General features: G+C 36.7%; 1 protein-coding gene across 1 annotated transcript; it reads left to right on the forward strand.

Moving 5' to 3' along the window:
* The first annotated feature begins 94 nt into the window (after nt 1-94).
* LOC132554807 (nuclear pore complex protein Nup214-like) lies at nt 95-26,266 on the forward strand. The gene is made up of 30 exons (XM_060219118.1): nt 95-181; nt 856-982; nt 1,398-1,624; nt 2,343-2,538; nt 2,774-2,905; nt 3,800-3,903; nt 4,077-4,174; nt 4,568-4,637; nt 5,562-5,691; nt 5,821-5,973; nt 6,206-7,138; nt 7,811-7,978; nt 8,238-8,311; nt 8,737-8,886; nt 9,683-9,948; nt 10,324-10,494; nt 10,870-11,042; nt 11,303-11,407; nt 12,479-12,669; nt 13,400-13,466; nt 15,091-15,294; nt 16,308-16,793; nt 17,532-17,651; nt 17,894-19,358; nt 21,154-21,368; nt 21,906-22,058; nt 22,193-22,364; nt 23,613-23,764; nt 24,878-24,914; nt 25,589-26,266. Exons 1-30 carry the CDS (start codon nt 140-142, stop codon nt 25,617-25,619), a joined length of 6,612 nt encoding a protein of 2,203 aa, XP_060075101.1. The 5' UTR covers nt 95-139; the 3' UTR covers nt 25,620-26,266.
* The last annotated feature ends 67 nt before the right edge of the window (nt 26,267-26,333 follow it).

The raw sequence follows: 26,333 nt of genomic DNA on the forward strand, positions 1-26,333 counted from the left end.
AATCGTGGTCGTTGAAATGTTTATGCGAGTGTAAAGTAAGATCCTTTGCCGAAGCGTGTGAACGATACGGAAAGAGAGAAAACGAAAACTCATGACCATTATTTCAAGATTTCAAAAGTGAATCTCTGAACATTTTAAGATGTCAGAGGAAGACACACCACCACCAGAGAGAGATGTTAAGGTGATTATTTATTGGACGACGCTATCAATTACATGGAACGTTCTTGGAAAATGTGCGCAGTTTGGCCAACCATATATTTGCTGGCTAATGTCCAACTAGAAAACCCCAAAGTGTCCTCTTTCACTATTTTTCAATTCGGGTAGAAATTGCCGCTTATACATGTCAATGGATGTGCATTGTAGAGTTAAAATAAAATGGATGTGTATTGCAACTGAATAAGATAATTATAAAGTAAACATCATGAACACTGTTTAGAGGTTCAACACAACAAGACACTTTTGATAGGCGCCAATGTAATCAGACGTAGTAAAATCTCTTATACGTATAGGAGTGCATAAACCCGATGATAATTACATCTCTATCGACAGTTTTGACAGAAATCCAGCATATGGGTTATGGACCTCTTGTTAAGCATTTGTAATTTATTACTTAGATCAAATGAAAACGAAATGGAAATGATCCATCAGATAAAGAATTGATAAAGATCAATCAAATCTGGGTGCCAAGATCCTTCTGGGATCTCTTGTTCCAATTAATAGACCAGATAGCAACTGCTGTGTACGGGTCCCAAAGGCTACAGTTGTATTCTAGCCTGTGACTGACATTATCAGATACTCGTTACTCTATCATATTTTATACCTGTTATGAAATTTTATGATGTCTTTGTGTTTTAGGATTATAAATTCCAGCAGTTATGCAGAGTTAGGATAAGTGAAAGTCCATCAGATTTATCAAAGCAGAAATCAAGATTGGTTGCCTGTTCATCACGATATGGACTTGCCTTTGTTGGCTATGATACAGGTATGTAATTGATCTGTTCTTGTAATTTTGAAATGAATTTGTTAACATGCAAAAGTGAGTAAACCTTATATGTCTCTTTGAAATTGTCTTTGAATTTGACTTGTAAGTGTATGTGAAGGAAACAAGGACAATTATTTTTCTTCAGCATTTTCCCAGTAACCAAAATAACTAGAGTAAAGGTGATAAGCCAGCATGCTAGTATAAAAGCTTTTCAGCTGCTTTCAAAATAAATGAACTTGAACTTCATCAAGTAACTTCCTCTGGATAACCAAACAGTGTTTTCTCAGTGCATTTTACTTAACGATATGATGGTACACAGATCAGAGAGGCTGTAAGGCTCCCTTACAAACTGTCAGTTTTCTACTTTAAGATACCAACATAGGCTGTACATTTACAAATTTTGGTGTTAATTTAGGTTTTAAGGTCATTAGACCTGCAGAGCTTAGTAAGATTGACCAAGACAATGCTAAAGACCGGATGACAGTGATTATAGACAGTTTCCCTGTGGTTGCTGATGTCAAAGTATCTGGAGTTGTATCATGTATTGCCCTCAATGCTGATGAATTGACCTTGGCTGTGGTGGTTACCAAGGATGATCTAGTCCAGGCCTATATCTATGATGTTCGAGCATTTGTTGATGTGGTAAGTAGTTGTAAAATAAAGATGCGCTTTTACAATCAAGAAGAAATTTTTAGCTTTTAAGCTCAAGATGACCTGTAACTACCATATTTTGCCAGTTGTTTTATGTTACCTGCATCTGCCATGCATCAACTTTTCCGACTGTAAACTTTTTCTCAAGTTCTACCAGTCATACCATATTTAGATGTGCCTTTCCTGAGATGGTTTTTATTTGTTAATCTGATGTCCAAGCTACAAACTTGAAAGTTTAAGCTTCTCCTCCAGTTCTGCTATTGCCATTTAGCTGAAACTTTGTGAATGATAAGGATAGGATGCTGAAAACAACACAAAATGTTGTATATTTATGGCATAGTCAGAAGTTTGGTATGTCAGCTGTGATGACAATTTTGTAACATGGGTGTACAATCATGCTTATTAGGCCACCATGCTGACTCATAGGGTCATGGTACAGATTTCAAGATGGATACCTGTTGCCATTTCTTATATTTTGGATTTTGACATTTGAAGATTGTGGTTGATATTCTCAAGAAACACTGACTGGCCCTTCTTTAGAAACTCTATCAATGTAATCATTTTGAGTCCTTGTTTTGTATGCCACATTGGTGATCCTGTTTTTGAAAATAACGGAAAGCAAAATTTTAAAGAAGGAAACTTTGAAGCTTACTTATATGGCATGTCTTTGATGATAGATTGCATAATGTCTTAATATCTTGGTATTTAGGTAATCACACCTGTCCAAAGCTTTATGACGGTTCGGTTGACCAAGGGCGGGGACACAAGATTTGAGGACTTGGCTTGGAACCCAGTCCAGACAAACACACTTGTGACTGTACAGACTGATGGTGGTATAAGGCTGTATGATATTTCTGACAAACTTGTCGTCGTGGCCACTATACCAACGTCCTCTGCCAACTGTGGTATGTTTCTCTTTATAATGTATAATGATTACAAAAGTTGATATCATTGATGCAAATCCTTATCATAACATTGTATTTATGCAGTTGATGTGTAACAAATACTGAATTAAAAAAAAAAACATAAAACAAATGTACTAACTGTTATATAATGTGATTTAAAAAAAAAATCCTATAGCTGTACTTTGAAGAAAATTGATGCAAATATCGGTGATATCTTCTTCCCTTTTTGTGGCAGTGTGCTGGAGTCCACGGGGTAAACAGCTAGTTGTTGGTACAACAGATGGCAAATTGATACAATATGACCAGGAGCTGAAGAAGAAACGGGAATGGGCATGTCCTTCTGTGCTGACAAGGGGCAATTACAAAGGTTAGTTCAGGGTTGAAGTTTCCATGTTAATCACATTTTACTACCAGTGTAATAAAAAATGTTCATCTTTTAATCACATCACTTTACTAACTGTGTAATCAGAAATGTAAATCCATTCATCACATCACTTCACTACCTGGGTAATCAGAAATGTTCCTCTATTAATCACATCACTTCACTACTTGGGTAATCAGAAATGTTCATCTATTAATCACATCACTATTAATCACATCACCTGTGTAATCAGAAGTATCTATCTGTTAGTCACAATACTTTAACTACCTGTGTAGCTGGAAAGAAATTTTCATATGGACTTCATTTTTAATGACTGATTATACCGGTTTATTTGGGGAAAAGGGTACTGAATTTCATTTAAATCTAGGTATTTGGTAAAAGACATATTACACCAGCCTGTCAGCATGGATGTCCTGACCATTATAGGTTATTTGTATCTACCATGCCTTCCTACTAACCATCTCTCTGATTTATACAGGGAAACAAAGTTTGATTCGATGGTGATGATGAAGATTGTTAAAAGTATACTTCTGTAGATATTACATTTTTGTATTAGATATTATCAAAATTTTATTGTGATAAAGATTACCTCCTTGTGATTAAGATTACTTCCTTGTGATAAAGATTACATCCTTGTGATAAAGATAACCTCCTTGTGATAAAGATAAACTCCTTGTGATTAAGATTACCTCACCTCCTTGTGATTAAGATTACCATCTTGTGACAAAGATTACTTCCTTGTGATTTAGATTACCTCCAAAAATGATATTTAGTAAATATTATATCCTTGAAATATATATGGTAGCAGAATGATTGTGGTAAATTTACTAGTTTGTCTTTATTGTACATTGTGCTGTATTATTTTTGCTATATTTTCAGTTGTTGGTGTTATTTGGCTGTCCACATTTGAGTTCCTGACAGCATTTATCCCAGACGATGCTGAGCCAAGTGACCAGCCAGACATTGTCCTCATTAGGGGATCTGTAAGTACTGCTGCAGTCATATTTTTCACAGGATGTTATGTCTGGTCATTTATGATTTTGTAAAATTCTTGTCCTTGTACTTCTAGGCGCCTTACTACTTCCACCATTTTGTTCCATGTTAATTCTTCATATAGCCATGTTTCTTAAATACATATTTACTGTGTCATTTACAGAAAGAAGGACCAATCAGCTACCAGAATTTTGAAGACCCTTGCTTTGGAAATGGTGAGGAGCGGGAGAGAAGGGTATTGTTTCAACATCTGCCAAAATGGTGAGTGTGAAGTCTCTAATCTACATACTGTATTGATATAGTTATGTTGTGTGGTTGCTGTTGATTCTTTATAGGGAACATTATACTCATAGTATTATAGTAATATTAAGTAGTACATAAACCAAACTTACATGGCTGGTGATACAATGGATGCTTTTATAAGCACAGGATGTGTTAAAAATTTGAATAGGCTTATTGAAGTAAAGATTTTTTATTGTGAAGTTCACAGATCAAAATATTGATTGTCTGCTTGTCAATTTTTGTAAAGTTTTTCTTAGAATTGAAAAAAAACCCATATTATACTTACTTGTTATTGAAAACTGTTTAATCTTTAATAAAATAAAGAAATTGCATTATTTTAAGGATGATTTATTTTTAAAATGATTGTTCCAGGGACATGCTGCTTGCCTGTTCAAGCAATGCCTGTGAGATATCAGTTCTTGGGAAACATCAGAGTGAACAAGTGAGTATGAACAACGACTATAGCCAGTGGAGAGAGAGAGAGAGTATTTCAGGAATCACCTGGTGTGTATATGTATTTATCAGTGCAAAATATTCAGACCTTGTTAGTTTGGTAACTTATAGTGTCTAACTGTAAACTGTTTCATTGAAAATCTATTTAACTATTTATCTATTTTCTAAGGAAGCTTACTAATCCCAGTGTTTGTATTAATCAATATTTATGCATGGTGATTAGGTTTATAAAAGAGTATGTATACTGTTTGGTACTTGTACTGGAAGTAAGTGCATGATGATTGTTTTCCTAAACTTTATATAAATGTGGTTAAAATGTAAAGAGATATATAAGACATCTATATGTGTGCTACATGATATGAAAAGTAAATATCATCAGTTTCATCATTTGTTCTTGGAACTATTTTGTTTCTGTTGGCATTATCAATTATGCCCAGATAGTCTTACCTTACAGGTGTACAATTGAAATTTGCCACTGTTCTAACAACGTGAAGAGGGAAAAAAGGATTTTTAAATGTTTTTTCTGAAAACCTGTGTTTATCAATTTTGGGTTGGAGAATTGTTAGTAATTTTCTTATTAATTTGCATTGAAATGTATTTACATTAATGTAACTACAAATGTACCTTATTGCTTGGTACATATTAGTGCTCTTAGTAAAATATACAAAGTGTTTTCAGATTCCAGATCCTTCCCCTTATGTGCATGTCTCTCTCTCTATAGATGTTTGACTTGTATATTCAAAATTAGACTCCAGATCCCAGTGCAGGTTGAATTTTGAATTTTTTTCTTGCGAACTTAAACATGATTATCAAAATTGTTCTGAAATTGGTAAAGGAAAGTTCACTGGTGGTTTTTGGAGGAGACACTGTTTTTTATCGTGGTTGGAGACCAATGATTTACTCTATTTTTCAGAAGAGTGACTGGGAGCGTTGGAACCTGGATGATTCTGCTCGGGCTGAGCTACCATTGACAGACAATCATGATGACACTTTTCCAATGGGTCTGGCAATTGACTACTCTTCCCAGGTCCCAATATCACTAGGTCAGTAGAGATATAGTTAACAGATACTTACTCCCTGTACCTGTCAGTAAAACTGTTATCTAATCCTTGTACCCCAAGGTTCATCAAAGGTTGAACAGAACATACTTGATTTGATACTGTGTTTTTTAGGTGAAGGAAGCCATCCACCATCCCCCATCCTCTTGCTACTATCAACAGATGGAGTCCTGGTGCCCTACTACATGATGAATATGTACAATGGAGCAGCTGTTCTAACAGAGTCCCCAAAAACGCTCACTACAGCAGGGATCAGGAAACCTACAGGTGAGATGGCGTTATATGGAGAAAAAATACAAAGTTAACATTAACAGTAGTCAGAGTTTAAAAGACACAATTTCTGGTAAAGGATTATTAATGGTGATAGCAGCAGATAGGTAAATATATCAGTTTATTAGTAAATACAAAAAATAGAAAAAAAATCCCACATCTATTGGTTTAATCGTGTCTGAGTTTTCTTAGTGTTGGGATGTTATTTAATACGTTTTTGTGCTTGTAGGGTTAGAGACAGATGCTGCAGGAATCCCAAGCAGCCCAAAAAGTGTCAGTGGACCTCCCACTGGATTTTCTGGTACTGGAACAGGGCTATCTACAGGATTGGCCACAGGACTAGCCACAGGTCCAAGTTTCCAGTTTGTCAACCCAAACAAAACAGCTACTTCAAAGACTGATGCTTCAACTTTTGGAAGCCCTATGACCTCCACACCATCACTTCTTGGCAGTGGCTCTACAGCTTCAGTTGGAAGTGGTGAATCTTTTGCTGGATTTACTACATCAAAAGTCAACACAACAAGCACAAATATCACATCCTCAATTACTTCAGTATCCAGCTTCAGTTTTTCACAAGGCACTTCGTCGACAAAGGCTTCTACTTTCAGCTTCAGTGGATCGCTAGGATCTCAATCCCAATCTACTGCATCTTCTGGGTTCAACTTTGGGGTCAGTTCTGCACCAAGTGCTGGATCTGCAGTATTTAGTTTTCAGACATCTTCAGGTGGTCCAACATCTGTGTTTGGTATGCCAAGTACAACCAGTGATAGCAAGTCAACTAATTCATTTGGAGTAGCAGCAGGCATTGTTAGTACTGTAACCAACCCAGGCACTGCCACAGCCCCAGCAGCAACTTTTGGATTTAGTTCTACTGCAGCAAAGCCAACTGTCAGTGCTAATACATCTGGCCAGATATCATCCGCAACTTCCAAAACTGCTGGGGCAAAATTTGTCAATGTTGAAAACAGGGGTGCTATGATCCCTCCAAATGTACAGTTGTCTGGTGGAACACGTCCAGAAAGACCAGAGCAGCAACCATCTGCTTTTAAAGGCTTTGTAACATCCAGCCTAGGCTCATCAACTGTCACAACACCTCAGTCAACTTCAGGGTTTAAAGGATTTGTCAATCCTCAATCTCCACATTCTAGTGGTATCGCTACAGGTATGAGTTAAGATTAACACAAAGTTTGTGTATTACTCCTTTATCCATCTCCCACTGATTATCATGTTAAGGTCAGAGCTTCATTTAGAATATGCACACAAATAGGCTAATTTTATATTAATTTAAAAAAAATGTTCCTGTATATACCTAAATATTTAGAAACAACATGTATGATAACATTGATATCCTTGAAAGAGTTTGGTTGTTTTTATACCATACTACTGTAAACGAACAAACATGAGATGGTGATTGATTTATTACAAGATAATTATATAATATTTTTTAGCATTTCTATTGAAACTCTAGATAGGGACAGATTACTAGAATCATGGTTATAACCAGACACGGCATTGTTACTAGACTGGGGTATATTAATAAACATGGACACTTGATCTCTGCTTCTTATTACTAGACAAGGGCTTAATACTAGACATGGACTTATTATAAGATGTTGAAATATCAATAGACATGGACTTAATACTTGATCTAGGCCTATTTCCAGACCTTAGCTTATTATTAGACAAAAGTTGAATGCCAAGAATTTGTAAGTAATTTGTTTGAAAATACAATGTTTTAGTTATATTTTAGATACATGTTATTGTTAAAAAAAGTCATAGCTTTTGCTTGTAGACTTATTTTCAGGGTGATTTTACTTCCTTTTTTGTGTTGCAGCTTTGACTAGACAAGCAACTGGTGTGATCCCGTCTGGTTCATCTCAGTTTAGAGGCAAGACTCCAACCACTGCCATTGCCAAGGCTCCTGCGTCCAGTGCTTCAATCCCCTCCACACCTCAAACTGCACCTGTTCAATCTTTCGAAAAAGTTCCTGACAACAAACCAGGTACTTCTTTACTTATGCTCCAGGTTTCAGAAGTAGAATAGAAATTCTTATTATTAGCATCAATGCCTACAATGATATCACATTAATCATAACTGAACACATAAGTTAAATATCGTAGATATATTTTGGAAAATTGTCTTCCTGATTTACTATTGGTATTATATACACAGAAATTGTATGCAAAATAAGAGAAATGAATAAAATTAAACCTGCCCTCAATACAAATATACATTATAATACTGTTTAATGCCATCTACAGCCCCTGTACAAGCAGGTGAGATACCCAGATCCGGGGGCTCTGAAGACACTTTCACCAAGGGTATCATGGAGGAGGTAGGTTTGAAAACAATGCTATTACCAGAATTTTTAGCCCTGTTTCCAATTCATGATGTTATATGTACGTCATGCCTTGAACTTCAAAATTATTTGTAAATTTCCTGATCGTGCGGAACAGGCTGTTGATATAAGGTCAGCATTTGATTGTCAAGTTTCAAGTGTGATTAGGTCTCTTTTGATATTGTCATTGCCAGTAACCTAGATATGATTAGAGGTATAACAGATTAACGACCTTAGTAAACAGTTTTGAAGAGAAGCTTTTATGTTATTGTGATGCCTTTTATGGCGAGTGACAATACTGCAATGGTATCATCTGTAATGGTAAAAAAGTATCAAACTCATTACTGGTATTATCTAGTCGACAACCTTTTGTTGACAAACTGATGTAAAAGTTTAATTTATACTGACCTCTTGTTGAACAGTTAGCTCACTTTGAAGAGGAGATGTCAGAGTTTCGGGCACAGACATGTCACAGTGGTGTCCTGGTTGGCACACGATCAGAGATGCACCAGCTGAGAGGAAAAGTTGAGGAACTGACCAACTTTTCAGCAGAGATTATAACTACAACTAAGGTAATTCATCGCCTGTGTAGTATGTCTCAGATATATGTTGTATATCAAAATGAAGTCAGTGTGACCAACAATTTTAACTCTAACCAAAAAAACATCGAAACTATGTGCAGGGAATATCTCTAAATTAGTGTTACTAACTTTAGTATTGTGGTACATCTGACCCCCGAAGTTTTCAGAGTTTCCTTAGACCCCTACTTTGGTCTCAGATCTCCACCATTGATAACATTCTGCTAGGGAATTTCTCTTAACTTGTTAGCATTTCTCCTTTAGCTAGTAATGTTAGAATTCAGGTTAAAAACGTAATGGTGGAGTAAATTATACTTGAAATTTAACTCTGATTTTTAGATTATCTTGATAGCATTATTAAAATGTTGTTGAAACCATTTTTTAGCTTTAATGTATTTGAGGACTAGATCATTTAAGAGTGGGGACAGTGTGGCATATAATTCTGAAAAGTAATATATGTACTTGAATTTTCCATATTATTATCTTTCTGGTTTTTCTTCTTATAAATCTTTAAAAGTGGTGAATTGCTGAAAATATGAAACTTTAGCACTGATAAAGTTACACCAGCACATCCTCAAAATTTGTTGAAGTGACCAAAATGGAAAATGTCACTTCAAAGTCAAAGGTCAAATAAGTGCAAAGCAATTACTTGTATTTATTTTGGCTTACAAGGGGATACATATATTTTGTATTAAAGGAAGAAATTTGTGGTTGGATTGATTGTGCTAATGTTGTCTTTGTGTATGGGAATAAATATTGCTTAACGTGGTACAATCGGAACCTATCTCAGGACCAGACAAAGGAAGTGGATGAACAGAAGTCACTCTGTCTTGAGCTGTTTGCCATGGTAGAAGAGTGCCGCTTACGTGAGAGTCGCAATACTGACAACAAGTACATGCACCTGCTTAAGGCAAGGGCCCTGGACCCTGCCAGTCTGGACCACCTCCGTCAGCTGCAGCAACAGTACCAGGTGCTTGATCAGGGCCTCAGAGATGTGGATGCCATCTTGGATCAACAATGGATGGAACATCAGAATAGGGATAGGAACAGAAACAAGTAGGTTATATTTTAATGAACAAATGTAGTTCTTAATCCTAAAAAACAGTACATGATAACCATAACACCGATTAGGAGTAACTGTTGTGAAGTAAACCTGTGCCTTTCTTCAGTATTTCAAGGATTAGATGATATTAGAGAAAAAAAACAGATCCTTTGGATGTGGGGGATTTATAGTATTTTCTAGACATTTCATGAAAATTTATTTTAACTTTCAATTAACCTGATTGTGAAATTATGTTCTGTTCTGAATGTTTGGTATCTCCAGTGTATACATGTAAAATACTCAATGATTTTTATTACCTAAGAATTTATATCATGTTTACCATACTTTTTTGAATGTTTAGTGCTTAATCATTGCTTTTCATTTGTCAGGATTAAGGCACCGACAACAGATGTGTTGTACCGTGTCCTGAAGAGTAACAGTTCACTGATCCGTAACCAAAAGACAAACCTCAACAACCTGGAAAAAAAGCTGAAGGAACTTAAACTGTACAATAAAACCTCATCTTGGCAACACTCCAATTCTTCTAATAACGACTCCAGGTAATGTTGGGGAGAAATTTAACTCAACAGTAAAACTACCTCATGTCAAAACTTTTGTTCTTCTAATATTGACTCCCATTAAGTTTGTAATAAAACAGAATGATATGCTTTTGTTGGCCTTATTAGGTAGTACTGGATGCCTGTGTTGCATAATATTATAATTCATACTGGCATTAGTAGTGTTAGTCATAATTGCCTCAATTGTCCACACTGCAAGATTTCATATCTAGTTTGTGGTTTGGTTATTTTCTATGTAGGAAAAAAAAGAGCTACTACTTAAATTCGTGCTGCAAGATGTATCGTTTTCTGAGACTGTGAATTCAAATTTGAAGTTCATCAACCTTTTAAGACTCATTTCTCTGCTTTTCCTGATAGGGATGTGGAACTGTCTACGCTAGCAGATAGTCTTCTGGAGAGTGATAATAATACAGCCCCCGCTTTGTCATCAACACAAATCAACAGTAAAGCTCCAAGTCCAGAAAAACAAGCAAGGCTTCGTGAACACTTAGCCAGACGTGTTGTACCAAAAATCAAGTCAACAAGACCAGGTGAGACTGAAAGATTAAGTTGTTTTTTTTTATATCAATAACAACATTTTTTTGATGGATGCACTATCAGCTGTACAATTTAATTGATTGAGGTAAAGACAAAGAGTTAAGTTGGGAAAAGTTGACTTGTGTTAGGTCTGTTATGTTTTTACAACACCAAAGAAAGGTAAGAAAATTTCATTTTTGCCATTTTTACAAGAAAATAAGCAAAATGGCAGAACCATTACCGTGACCAAAATTGGAATGCTAATTTGTTTCAGAGAATTTGTCTATTTCCCGTATAGCTACAGTAGACAGGCGTAGATATGATCTTGAAGAGACTGTTGTGGCCCATGCACCAGAACAAACCTTTCAAACAAATACAGGTATGTAGTTAGACATTGTTGTCAGCACAATAGCGGTGGTGTCGTTTGATGTTGAGAAAGTCTCACTAGAACAAACCTTTCAAACAAACACAGGAATGCTGGTAGACACTCCTGCCAGCACAAAAATATTGATTTGGTCTTCAGTTGAGAAAGTCCCAGGGATTGCCGTGGTGTATTGTTGATCAGTTGATGGGTACATAATTTTGTTGTCACCTGAATCTGTGTTAGTCCACCAGTCTGTAATTGGCAAGTGAACACAAGCTCCAGCTGTCAGGATGAGTGGATGAAGCACTATGTACTTATCTCTGACTTGCAATGAACAGATTCTCCAGGTATATTGTACATGTCCAATCATAGATGTTTGAATGACTGAAGAGTTCAGTTATGGTGAAGGGGCTGTGATATTTCTGCTGGTAAGAGTGTTGGCCTACTTAACTTCTGATGAAGATCTGGGTTGCATGGTTCCATGCTTTCTACCTGTGGGGGAATTGTGTTTCTCAGGAAGCTGAGAAATGGGCTGGCCTTTGTTGTGATGGTGGTGTCCTTGGGCAAGACTTCACCTTACTTTTACTGGATGGTATGCATCTAGTCTCCACTGTGTTATTCTGTGAGGTAGCCACCAGTTATTACTTTTATTCAAAACCAAGAGTGAAAACTAGATAAATATCACAGAAGTCACTCAGAAAAGTTTCATTTCCAAAAAAACCGTCTGTGCCCCACCTTTATTTGCTTGGGTTGAGAACTGCCTGTAATGAGCCATCATAAGTTTCCATAGATGATGATTTACCTATATCAGCATTGGCTTATCACTTGTAGGGTTTGGTCGATCTAGATTGATTCTGATTCAACTTATATTGTGATGGCAGTCATTTTATGATCTGGCAAAGTCAGATGGTGAAAATACTTGTTCTTAAAGGTATATTTTCAACTCTGTTTTCTTAATATTAATATTTATGAAATTGGGAATATAAAATTATATATTTTTTTCCTGCTAGATCAGAGCTTTGCAATTACCTATTGTGATTTATAATACTGATCATTTGACCCTCTATTTGAATCATGGTATTTTAGGTGAGAGGGGATCCACCCGATTTGGCCTGTCTTTCAAACAACCAACAGGAAGTGCAACTTCTGGTATCGTGAATGCAGCAGGAAATGTTGGAAGTCAGAAGTTCAAACCAGCCCTATCAACTGGTCAGAGCAAGAATTCTTTGGCCATAAACAGACAGTCTGGAATATGGGATATCAGCAGGCAAAATATGGTATATAGTATTCAGTGTTTTATACTCAGAATGCACCAAACAAATGTTTTAAGAAAAAATAAATGAATAAATCAAACCAAAATGTTCTATGCAAACTCATTAGTAAACGTCCTTGTGGCAAGCAACTTCTCTAAATGACAAATGGATTTGTAACCTAGGTGAGTGACCTAGACCTCAAAATTCAGTTTGGAATATTCCATCACATATGAAACAATAACCTAAGAATTTAATGTATTACAGTTTCAACTTAAATAAATATCATAAGATTACACAAATATATTTGTGCACTGACCTTGTTTCATGTGGGTATTCTGAAAACTAGAGAGTCAGTGAGTTAGTAATGGACAGCAAGTCCCTCTTACCATACATCCCATGTTTATGATCTGTGCCTGTTTTTGTCTTCTAAGTATAGCAACAGTTTTATCTGATAACATAAAAATTTGTCAAAATATTATAGTATTATATATTTCTTTATAAGGCCACAGATAGTAACATTCTCATATTGTGATGAATAATATTCTACAGCCAGGAGGTGAAGAATGTTGTCCTAATGTGAAAATAGAGTTAATTTCTGGTTTCAAATGTATTATAAACAGGACAAATAATTTTCTCTAGTGAAGGTTTAGCTAGTCTACTTAATACAGTTATATTGCTCAAGAGACCATTTCTGTATTAGACAAATTGTATGTAGAAATTAAATCTTTTCACTTTCCTTGCTCTTTTTCTGTAGCCCCCTCCCAGTGGTCCTAGCAGCCTTCCATCCAAATACATGATCAACGCTCCTTCAGCTGTCCCAGGTGTGTAAATATACTTGTGTTCATATTGGCTCTAGACAAATGCTGATCACTCTTGACCACTGACTGCTATACAACTACACATGACAGGTAGTGACCTATTAACTGTATTGCCATTAGTTGACTAGCACTGATTGCTACCTGACAGCTACTGACAACAAGTATTGCCACTAGCTGACTAGTACTGATTGCTACCTGCTGGCTACTGACAACAAGTATTGCCACTAGTTGACTAGTACTGATTGTTACCTGCTGGCTACTGACAACAAGTATTGCCACTAGTTGACTAGTACTGATTGCTACCTGACGACTACTGACAACAAGTATTGCCACTAGTTGACTAGCACTGATTGCTACCTGACGACTACTGACAACAAGTATTGCCACTAGCTGACTAGTACTGATTGCTACCTGCTGGCTACTGACAACAAGTATTGCCACTAGTTGACTAGTACAGATTGTTACCTGCTGGCTACTGACAACAAGTATTGCCACTAGCTGACTAGTACTGATTGCTACCTGTTGGCTACTGACAACAAGTATTGCCACTAGCTGACTAGTACTGGTTGCTACCTGCTGGCTACTGACAGCAAATATTGCCACTAGCTGACTAGTACTGGTTGCTACCTGCTGGCTACTGACAGCAAGTATTGCCACTAGTTGACTAGTGCTGGTTGCTACCTGCTGGCTACTGACAATAAGTATTGCCACTAGTTGACTAGAACTGATTGCTACCTGACAGCTACTGACAACAAGTATTGCCACTAGTTGACTAGTACTGGTTGCTACCTGCTGGCTACTGACAGCAAATATTGCCACTAGCTGACTAGTACTGGTTGCTACCTGCTGGCTACTGACAGCAAGTATTGCCACTAGTTGACTAGTGCTGGTTGCTACCTGCTGGCTACTGACAATAAGTATTGCCACTAGTTGACTAGAACTGATTGCTACCTGACAGCTACTGACAACAAGTATTGCCACTAGTTGACTAGTACAGATTGTTACCTGCTGGCTATTGACAACAAGTATTGCCACTAGTTGACTAGTACTGGTTGCTACCTGCTGGCTACTGACAACAAGTATTGCCACTAGTTGACTAGAACTGATTGCTACCTGACAGCTACTGACAACAAGTATTGCCACTAGTTGACTACTACTGAGTGCTTCCCGCCAGCTACTGACAGCAAGTATTGCCACCAGTTGACTACTACTAAGTGCTCTCTGACTGCTATTGACTACTACATAAGTTGTTGATGGGCAATAAAATTTTCCATCTTCTATTCTTTTGAAGTCAGATGGCCTTATTTCATAGGCTTATTTTTTGTTGTTGAAGTTTTGATTGTTTAGTTGCACAAAGACTTATGAGATATTCTTCAAGTTTTGTGAGAAGTGTTAACTGAAAGACATAGTGTTGCTCTACATTAGATGCCATGTCAAGAAAACTTCTGGACGAATTCTTGCTTAAGGAGGAATATATCACTCTGATGCAGTTCTAGATGGTTTTTGCTGACTCAGCCAGAGATATTTTCTCTTTACCTCTTTAACTATAGCATAAGATTAGTAAACTGTCCCTAGCAAAGACATTGATAATGAAATGATCTGAGTTAAATTCTTTTCTGTGTTCCAGAGGGATTGAAGAACCTTGGGCATATTGTTGTGGAGGATATAACTCCACCTTCCTCCACAGGCTATGAAGAGGAAGATGAAGACGATGAGGATGAAGATGATGAGGAAGACACATATGATGATGATGACTATGAAGAAGAGGAAGATGAGAATGGCTTTGGACCACAGTATACCATGACGGGACATGATGATTTAGCAGATAAAGGTAAAAGTTTGAGCAGTTATTATATTCAATGGTACCTGATGACTGTTTAAACATTCAGAATTGATTATAATTCATTGACAAAGACATCTTTATTATGATATAGATCAAATTTCACACTGCAATCATCAAATACTGCATTTTATGCAAATATATCTATTCTATATTCCCTTGTATGATATGAAGTAAGACATGTTTGATGCTTGTGCCTCGTAGGTCTGGTTCTCAGTTTGAGAATGTGACATAACTTGGATTGATCTAGAAATGGTCATGTTGAAAAGGTTAAAAGTTACACAAAAATTTCAAGGAGTAGTCATTAAGCCAATTTCTAATGGTTAGAGTATGTAAGCAGTTGTAGTTACTACCAAACTGAATAATTTCAGAGCACATGTATCTTAGATAGTTTCATACATGCATTCCATTTCTTTAGCTGAAAGTGCTGGAAGGCAAATGAGCTTTTGCCATGGCCTGGAGTTTGTTGTCCATCGAAAATCAAATTTGTCCTAAATGCAACTACAATGTGCAGGGTCATGATATTGGGCCAGTCGCATGCTGGAATGAAGGACTACCAAATTTATTAAAATGTATGGTCTTGACCAACATCCAGAACCACAGTAGTCAGATGTGTTCAATGTTTGAATGATTTTTCTTCATAAACATGAAGCCTATGGTCATGAAATTTTACCTGTAGTGTGATTGTATGAAAGACTACCATATTTGTTCAGGTGAATGATCTAGACTTACTTTCAAACTCCCAGTGATCAAATGTGTTGATATCTTCAAAAAAACCTTCAATAAGCAAGAGTTGCGTAGTTTCATTATTTCACCTACAATATAACTATATACTGTGGAGGGTAGAGGATTTGAATGAACTTGAATGCTCCTTTATTTGTTGCAGAGTAGATGAGCTTTGCAAGTCCATTAAGCCTCTTTTTTTCATACAAACACTTAGAAGCTGCAAGACTGATTGCATTGTTATTTTTGAACATGTTTCACTTTTCTTTTCAACTTTGTAGGTCAAATCAATGCATTCACACCAAAGACAGGTGGATTTAATATTGCTCAGGGATCTGGAAACCTTAACAAAAACCTGTTTGGATCCCCTGTAACCACCAAGTCTGTCCGTCCATCAGGAGCAGCCATCTCTAGTGTTATTACTACGACAGCTAGTTCCTTGGTGGCAACTTTTGGTACCAAACCAGGAGAATTCAGTTTTGGTGGAGGAACACAGTCCAAGACCTCTTTTGCCTTTGCTGCTAATGCTGGTGGGCCTTCATTTGCTTTTGGTGCAACATCAAAAGCAGAAACTGGGGTCAAGACACCAGAAGTAGCATCAATCAGTAAGACCAAGGCTGACCACTCAGCTTTTTCTGTCTCTAGCACAAAATCTTCATCCATAACAGGTTCTACAGCAACAGCTTTCAGCTTTGGAGGACATACAGCTAAAACTACAGACCAATCTATTCAGGAACTATCATCTGTCAATCCTCTGTTGTTTGAAGGTAAGAAGAAAATATGAAGCGCTAACTAGGCATTTAGGCATATTTTTGCTTCCAGTCATCTGCTAAAGCCGATTAAATAAAATTGTGCTTTTTGAAATTTAACACGTTTTGCTCTCTTAGATTTTACCTAAAATGCTTAAGGTAATGAAAACACAGGCAATATGAAGTATCAAAATACTTCAGATTATAGTCTTGAATTATTGGCTGTTATGAAGGGCTACAAACTTTGTTCAAATAAATAACCTTGACCAATTTTCTAGGTCACTGGGTTGAGTGCATTCAAATCTTTATACAAATTCTTCTCAGTAACCAAGAGAACCTTTGCCAGTTACATGTCAGGACCTTTCTAGGTCATGGGGGTCAGATTTGTTGAAATTTTCAAACAAGTTCTCAAAAACTAAGAGGCCATGTTATTGAGCATATTGCATGATAGAATGAAGTTCTACCAAGTTTGTTCATTTAGATAACCCAGATGCACTTACAAAGTCACTTAAGTGCTTAAATCTTCTGACTTCTTCTCTGTAACCAAGAAACTTTGTGTTGCAGCAATTTTTCACTGTACAGAAGGGGTGTGATATCTGGGATGTACATTAAAGTTACCTAAAATAACTCTTCTCATTTTTTCGTCAGAACAAGTGAGAGATACAGGTATTTGGATTTTGGTTGTCCTCTTGTTTCTGATTTGAACATGAAAATTTAAAAACTGTGTGCTTCAGTACAACTTTAATTCTTTGTCAGCCTTGTCTGAGGAGGAACCTACCAACAAAGAACCATCTGGTGGCCAGGCAGTATCAGGATTTTCATTCACAAAGCCTGTACAGCAGTCCAGTGCACCAGAAATTGGTGTTTCTAAACAAGGTGAGTAGTGTTATGGATATAAGGCCCATTGATATAAATTGTATGTTTATTGTCTATTTATTGAATAGACATGTCAGTATTCCAGTTGTGAGCAATGTAATATTAAATCTTCAGTTATTTTATCTTGTACTCATGTGGAAAACATTATCATTCCATCACATGAAACACAAACAGCATTTGGGATCAGTTCCCTATAAATTGATATCAGTCTTAACAATCAGGAGACATTTGTATTTTTATAGAATCAGGAGGCAGTCAAGAATCTACAAAAGTGTTTGGACAGTCAACATCAATTGGAGGCAGTCTGTTCCGAGTCCAAACCTCTGCTGCTTTGAGCACTGGTGGCAGCAGTGCAGCATCCAAAACCGTCACTGAAACAACAGGTGTTCTTCCTGCTCCTGTCTCCAAGGTAGAATCCTCTTTTTCAGGCTTTGGTGTGAGTACTTCAGCTCCTGTTTTCGGACAAAAGAGTATAGCAGTGACCGGTTCCACAACCACAGCTGCAGGTGATGGCCTGTTAGTAAACCCTGCGGTAACTGTATCTACAGCATCTACACCAGTAAACCCTTCAGTAACTGCATCTGCAGTGTCCACACCTACAGTATCTACACCAGTTGGTGGCAATGTGCTTGGAAATGCTGCATCAGAAGGTGTATCTCAAGTCTCAAGTTCCACTTCTACCAAAAGTGCTAGCATTGGATTATTTGGAAAAACAGAAGCTGGGATAGAGGTGACCAGTCCTGAGCCAGATCCTAAACCATCAGAAGGTGTATCCAGTCAGTCAGAAATATCAGTAAGTGCATTTGGTCAGCCAGCAACAGCAGCCACTGGCCTGTTTGGAAAGCTAGCCACATCAAGCACTGGAGGCCTATTTGGAACAGTTCCCACCACTTCCAGTACAGGCGGGTTGCTTGGAACAGTAACCTCTGCAGCAAGTGCAGGGGGTTTGTTTGGATCAGTGACCACTACAGCCAGTACAGGGGGTTTGTTTGGATCAGTGACCACCACAGCCAGTACAGGAGGTTTGTTTGGATCAGTGACTACCACAGCCAGTACAGGGGGTTTGTTTGGAACATCTACCTCCACCACCAGTACAGGAGGTTTGTTTGGAACAAATACCTCCACAGCCAGTACAGGGGGTTTGTTTGGAACAGCAACATCCACCACCAATAACGGGGGGTTGTTTGGAACATCTACCTCCACCACCAGTACAGGTTTGTTTGGAACAGCAACATCCACCACCAATAACGGGGGGTTGTTTGGAACAGCAACCTCCACCACCAGTACAGGAGGTTTGTTTGGAACAAATACCTCCACAGCCAGTACAGGGGGTTTGTTTGGAACAGGACCATCCACCACCACTTCAAAAGTTGGCGGAAGTTTATTTGGAGCAACATCTACCACTTCAGCTACTTCCTCTTTTGTTGGTTCTGCCACCACAACTCCTACTACAACACCTTCTTTGTTTGGAGGAACAGCTGCATCAACATCAGCATCTTCAGGATTTGGCGCTGCAACTACTATGTCTACATCCTTATTTGGAGGGGCTTCTGCTTCTCAGCCCATATTTGGTAGCGCACCAACATCAACCACATCATCTACATCATTATTTGGGAGTACATCTAAAAGTACATCCTCTGGATTTGGAGGGTTTACTAGTCCTAGCTTTGGCCAAAATACTGCATTTTCACAGTCCAACCAAAGCAGGTAAGCATACAGCAACACTGACAGAAAATGTTTTAAGTTGTTTCATATTCACTGGTGATGCTTGTTTCATTGTATCATTCTTGTTTGTCTATCCCATATCTTTTAGTCAGTCTTGTCTGTCTATCTCATGTTTAGGTGTTGTGTATCTGTAAACAATTTAGATATTAAACTACTTCTCAAAATCCCCTGTATCAATTTTTAGGACATTTTTTAAAAACCTTCAATAGCAAAAGGTGAACCAAAATTGTGAATTATAGGGTTCTCAAACATCGATAAACTCGGGCAAGGCCAAGGTTGGGCAAATTGACTTGGATTTCAAAAATCATCAAATACTCTTCATGGATGGAATTGTCTTAAAGTTCTATACCAGAACTGTGAATTTCATGACCTAGGGATTTATACCACAAACCCCTCCTCAGACTGAAAGCAAAGAAGTTGTCTATGCTTTATATAGATATTTAAATTTTGAGCTCACCTGGCCCAAAGGACCAGGGACCTGAGGGACATGGCCCAAAAAGGGAAATTCAAAAATTCTACTCTTGTAGGAATTATTTCATTTTGCCCAAATTTGGTCTGAAGCATTCTTAGGTGAAAAGGAATCAATTTGGTATAAGCAGTAGGTCTGGCCCCTTTGGGCAGGAGGGGCAGGGCCCAACGGAGGAAATAGTGAAAACTCTTTAAATTCTTTCTCATCAGTTTTGTATAAACTGTGGGTCTCTGCCCCATGATGTTGAGATGTCTAGGCCCAATAAGGGGAATAGAACAAATCCTACTCCTGTAGGAATGATTGGAATTTTGCCATATTTGGAAGCATTCTTGTGCAACAAGTGGGTTCAGCCCATTGAGACAGAAAGGATGGGGCCCAAAAATTGGAAATAGAGCAAGCTCTTTAAAATCCTTCCTCTGTTGAAATTTTTTTTTTTTTCAAATTTGATCTAAAGCTTTCTTAGTTGAAGAAAACTTAGTTTTGTACAAACTGTTCATGTAACCTCCTTGGGGAGGATAGGCAGGATCTAATAAATGTAATAGATATATGTGTTTTAAATACTTTTCCTTTAATTTGAATTAAACAATTTCAGCATACTAAACCAAGTAAGCAATACAGGTCCTATTTGCCTCTTGTTTGATATAATGTGTTTAATTTCCAATGACAATAATTCAAACTTGGGTGAGATTATTAAAATAGATTTGCACATTTTACATTTGTATTGCATGAACAGTGTTGTTCAAGTTATCTCTGTTTGATCAGGAGATAATTTCTATGACATGTCACAATAACAGAATTATTTTTTGGTTATTTTGTTTGTTTAGTTTTGTCTTTAGTGTATAACTGAATGTCTTTTCCAGTCCGCCTTGTCTGTCCATCACAGATCATTAGTCATTCTATCAATGGTGTCTGTCCATCTGAAAACCAGTGCCATTCTCTCATTCTTGCCTGTCCATCCTGAAAATAATGTCATTCTGTCAGTCTTAAATGTTCATCCAGGTACAGAGAAAAAAAGTTTTCACAACTGGGCAGATGATAGTGTATAATAATGTCAACAATAATAAAACATACCATGTATAAAAATGTGATGTATAAAATATTTGAATATTAGACATCAACATAATAAGTAGTGAAATGCAATATTCTACAAGCTGTTGCTGAACATATACTTCTTATCAGGTTTATTCCTAACATAAAAATGGTCGTTACATTCTCTTCCAGGAAATTTGCCCCTGAATAATTAAGTAAACAAATCGTTACTGCTATGAAGAAGAATACATGTCACATGACTTTTTTTCTACATTTCAGTACATTGTTTGGTCAAGCAACAACTACTCAAGCTGGATTTGGCCAAACACCAAGTCAGTCCCCATTCAGCCAGACACAGTCTAGCTCTCAGAGTCAAGCATCTGGAGATGGTGGTTTGTTTAGTGGACTTGGAGGGCAACCAAGTGCTGAAAAGGCTAATACCAATGTATTTGGTTCACCCTCTGCCTTTGGAACCTCTGCCACACCTGGTTCAGGTATGCTGAAATACAGTATACTGACATTAACTGGAAACAGTTTCATTGCCCCTGCCATAACTTAAAATGCATGTATTTCTGGTTCCATACCTCAGTTCTCAGTCTGTATACATTTGCTTTAGGATGCTTATTGTTTTCACATACATTCTTTTCGGAACAAACATTGATGTAAGTAAGTAAATATATGGATTTTTTGTATGAACATAGCCGAACTTCACTTCATTTTGGGCCAAAAGCTAGAGGCAGAAGTATATGTTAGACTTTGTGAAAGATGTAAGCACTCTCTGGGTTTGATTAGTAATGATAACATATATAATGTATGAGGCTATTTAATGTGATTATCACAACTGAAACAAAAGGAACTCACTGTATATCATGATTCAGTGAGGTGTAATTAAAGATAATGGATCTTAGGACAGAATAGTTACATATTAATTGAAAGACAAACTATCACCAAGTTTCACCCTTTGTGTAAGACTTTTACACTGGTGACAGATAGGTCAAAACATATTTGTTATGCATGGTATTTTTCCACAGCATCACTGTTTGGCAACCAGAAGTCTACAGGATTCGGTAATAGTGGGTCAGGTACTACCTCGGCGTCAGGTGGAGCATTCTCTGGGGGATTCTCAATGGGAGGAACAGGAGTAGGATCGACTGGATTTGGGGTCAGCCAGCCCCAGGGGCAAGGTAAGTTTTACTTCAGGGTTGTTATTAAGTAGAGACTTTTCCACAATAATGTCAACTCTTAAATATTTCTTACTAAACAAGAATATAAAAACTAAGCTAGGAAGTAAAAACAAAATGAAAATTGTATGTTTTAGGCGGTTTTGGAGGAGCGCCAGCATTTGGGGGCAGTCCGACATTTGGAAGTGCTCTTGGAGGTTTTGGTAGTCCACCAGCCTTTGGTAGTGGAGCAACTTTTGGTAGTGGAGCCACCTTTTCTAGTCCTGCATCCACTGCTAGTTCTAGTGCAGGAGGCTCGGGATTTGCAGGGTAAGTAATATTAAAGAACTCAATTTTCGATGATGGGATGGTAAAATCGCCTTGCGTCTGTGGTTTGTCATCTCTATTTCTTCATAGCTTCTGGACATATGACAGTTTCGCCTGATCTAACGTTTTGCATCAATAATTTCCGAACTGAACAGAAGAATTGAAATGGTTGAACGACGGCCATATTGAATTTTGAAATTTAGAATTAGTTATTGCTATATCTTGAAAAGTACCCAGTGAATCTTTCACAGATTTGATAAGTAGACATTACTTGGTACCTAGATGTGTAGGATCACTTTCAAAAGTCATGGAAACTGATCTGAAAAATATACTGGCCACTAGCTGGTGTCCCTTATTGCTATTTCCTGAGAAGCTCTGGATTGATTATTTTCAAATTTCATAAGTAGGTTTCCATGCTTATGCATATTAGGATCAATTCAAAACATGAGAAAAGAAGTGAAAAGGTCCAGCTGATGAAAACCTAATAAAATTATATGAAGGTGGGCGTTCCCTCTGAGATCTCTAGTCACTAGCGTAATATATCATAATGGGTAATGTTTGATTTCTTGAAGCATTCTGCTTACATTTTTGATATAAGAAGAGATTTGAAAGTATTACACAATTAAAGGAGATAAAAAAATGCCAAAGATAAAAATACTCATATGTCTATAATGACTAGCCAGTCTCTATGTCATCGAGATAAAATACAAAAATACTACAAATCAACCACATACCAGTTAATGAAGAAAATAGTTTACTCTAATATATATTTACAGATCTTTGAAAAAAATGTTTCTTGTCAATACTCATGAAAAATTTGTGACAAGTTTCATCAATCATATAGCAAAAGGAAATACATTTAAGATCCTCGGAATGTCATGATCAATTTTTCAAGTGAATACAGTAGAAAACAAACATTTATACATTTAACTTAAATTCTTGTTCACTCTATATCTATGGTGTCCTTTGATACATCACTATACCATCTGTGAATGTGTCATTTCACATAGTAGAGTGATGTCACAAAAAGCTATATATCAAATATGTGATATTCAAAAATATTGAATGGCGATATTCATCGATGAACGAGGCACTCATGTGATAAAATGATTTATTTATAGGAATAGGGTACACAAAATTATTTATTTATAGGAATAGGATACACATTGCACAAAAATTTAAACAAAAGGGAATGTAAAAAGTATACTTGGTATGTAAGATAATGAAAAGTTTGATTTCATGTTTGTACAGATTTGCCAGTTCTAACAGCCCTACATTTGGAAGTCTAGCAGGATCCTCTGATACACCGTCCTTTGGTGCCCTAGGTGGAGGAGGGGGAGGAGGATTCGGTTCTCCAGGATTTGGAGGAGGTAGTCCAGGATTTGGGTCGACACCTTCTCAAGGTCAGAGAAATAGATGTACATCAGAAGCTTCCTGAATAATTTTAAGCATTACAAAAATTTCAAAGAATTTTTGCTTGCATACATGAATCAGTTTTTTTCATTTTTTATAAGTCTCCACTGGTGAGGCTACATGATGCATTATCACCCATTCTGTGTTCAAATTGCACTCTGTCCATGATCAGTTGTTCATGCACAATCTAAAAGTGGCCATCAGGGGTTTTAAAAGCTAAAGAATTTATTTACAGTTTCTGGATATATCCATCTCAGATTTTGATGATTTCCCCCAGGGTCTTTGACTGTGATTTTTCATTTCTGAGATTCATCCATGAAACAAAATACCTGTAACTGGTCATCTGGAATTTTGACCTCTTTACGTAGTTATCACAATTTGTCAGACAAGAGATCTCGTGGGATCTTGGTGCTGACTATTGTATGATCCCTTTTAGTTCTTTATCAACTGGGCATTTTCCCTTCTTTTATCTTTCAAAGTGTTACCAGAATCAAATATCCTCAACTAGGGACCAAGATGAACATGTATGAATAGAATTTAAGAAATATCCACAGAATAATTCTCAAGTATCTTCAGCTTTCAAAAATCAAATATGGCTGCTTGTCAGCCATTTTGTTTTTCTGCTCAGTCTTGAAATACAACATGCAGAACTAGGGACCAAGAGTAATACACATGTGAAACTATAGAAAGATCCATCTAATCATTCTTTAGAAACTGTGATAAGGATGAGCGATACTATTGACAGAACACGGATAGTGGTTGATTTGAACAGCCCATCAACTAACGATAGTGGGCTAAATTTACAGGAGAGATTTTGTTTCTTAATTTCTGAAGAAGGGTTCCTTTTTTGGATATTTTGCCCTATATGTCATTCAACTGTAGGAATAAATATAAAGAAAGCAAGAAAAATAAGCAAAGAGTTTAACATAACACGGAACCTATACATATCACAATTATTGGGTGACCAGGTCCCTTTGGGATTTCCTGTTGTTACTGAGATTTTATCAGAGATGGGTAACCAATGATTTCTTGTAATACACTGTGTTGTAAAAGGAAAATGCTTAGTTGTAAAATATCAAATAAAATAAAAAATTTCATTACAGGATTTGGAAACGCTGGTGCAGGGAACAGTTCATTTGGGTAAGCTTAAGGAAATGTTCTTATTTTCTAAGAGATAGAATGAGCAGTTTCAGTAGGTGTAATCAGCTTTGAAATTTTGTTAATACTTGGAAAAAAACTTAGAAGTTTTATTATTTACAGGGCGAGAAGGGAATTGTACCACCAATAACCCTGACATAAATGATAAAAGACATTTGTCTCATGTTTTTTTAAAACTCCTCGTATCTACTATTGGATAAATAAGCTCATCAACTGAAAATTATGTCTGATCCATGACTATCTTTTCACTGTATAATTCTAATGCAAAAAGTCATTGTTGTACCAAGAAAACTTTCATGAATTTTTGCATAAATGATGCAAACAGTATGTTTGTCTTTAAGTCATCTAAGTTGTATTTTTACATGATGTTTGAACCCTGAAGTTCTAAGAGCAGATATTTTCGTTTTCGGCAAAGAAATGAATATTAAATGTGATGCTTTGACTTAAAAAAACCAACAGTTGCATGCTTCAGAATGTTATAAATAATTGTGCATTATTTTGGGATTGTTGAGGGCATGTTTGTAGACATGGGTCCAATAGAACTTCTATACTCATTATCAACAATGATTTGTTACAGTATGCAATTGTGCGTTTCATTACTTCACCAATCTAAATTCATTCCCTGTAGTAATTTTCTCTAATCTATCTTTATTCAGGTCCAATCCCGCATTTTCTGGATACAGATAATGAGTACTTCAAGACTGTCAAATCTAGACAAGGCGTCTTTAACATCTATAGACCAAGGGGTTTTAGTCGCATCTCAACAGAGTGTTGCTGTATGTAATTGGGACTTCAAAAATACTGTTACAAGACCATAAGTTACCAGATTTTGTAGAATTTCAGTTTGATTGTTGCTGATGAGAAGATTTTTATGGCTTGAAATTTATTTGCTTTGTACAATAATAATAAATATCTCCCCAAAAAATATGGCAGGTGATTTTTACAACAAAGGTAGTGATAGGTGTCTTGAGTAACTAATGCTGTGTTTTCATGTTCTGTTTATGTATACAATAAGAATGTGTGAAGGAACATGTATTAAACAAGTCTAAGGCTGCTTGTTTATAGAAATAATATCAGTTGTAACAAACTTGAACATTTTAAAAGACCTCAAAATAGACTCATGAGAGAGCAAATCCTCCATAAAAACCAGTTCTTTTGTTACATAGATTTTTTTTTCTTGAAAATATATCATGTATATTTTTTTTTTCGTGTCAGAAATGATAAAAAGATTTTTAAATATCACTTTTGTTTTCCCTCCTTTCAGGTTATTTAATTGTACAAAAAGCTGCATTTTACTTTTTTTTGTCCTAATACAAAGGGACTTCAACTCTGCTATTGGGTGATATGTATCTTTGCATAATTTATGTTATGTGATTATATTCTTGTCAATAATTCAAGTGA

Source organism: Ylistrum balloti, unplaced genomic scaffold, assembly GCF_031769215.1.
Source record: "Ylistrum balloti isolate Yb309-2 unplaced genomic scaffold, AGI_CSIRO_Ybal_v1 Utg370444, whole genome shotgun sequence".
Taxonomy (NCBI): Eukaryota; Metazoa; Mollusca; class Bivalvia; order Pectinida; family Pectinidae; genus Ylistrum; species Ylistrum balloti.

Excerpts from the sequence above, each read along its gene's own strand:
- LOC132554807 (XM_060219118.1), top strand. The coding sequence starts at position 140 with ATGTCAGAGGAAGACACACCACCACCAGAGAGAGATGTTAAG. Across the intron at positions 983-1,397 it reads CTTTGTTGGCTATGATACAG|GTTTTAAGGTCATTAGACCT; the intron begins GTATGTAATTGA and ends GTGTTAATTTAG. Across the intron at positions 23,765-24,877 it reads TGGGTCGACACCTTCTCAAG|GATTTGGAAACGCTGGTGCA; the intron begins GTCAGAGAAATA and ends ATTTCATTACAG.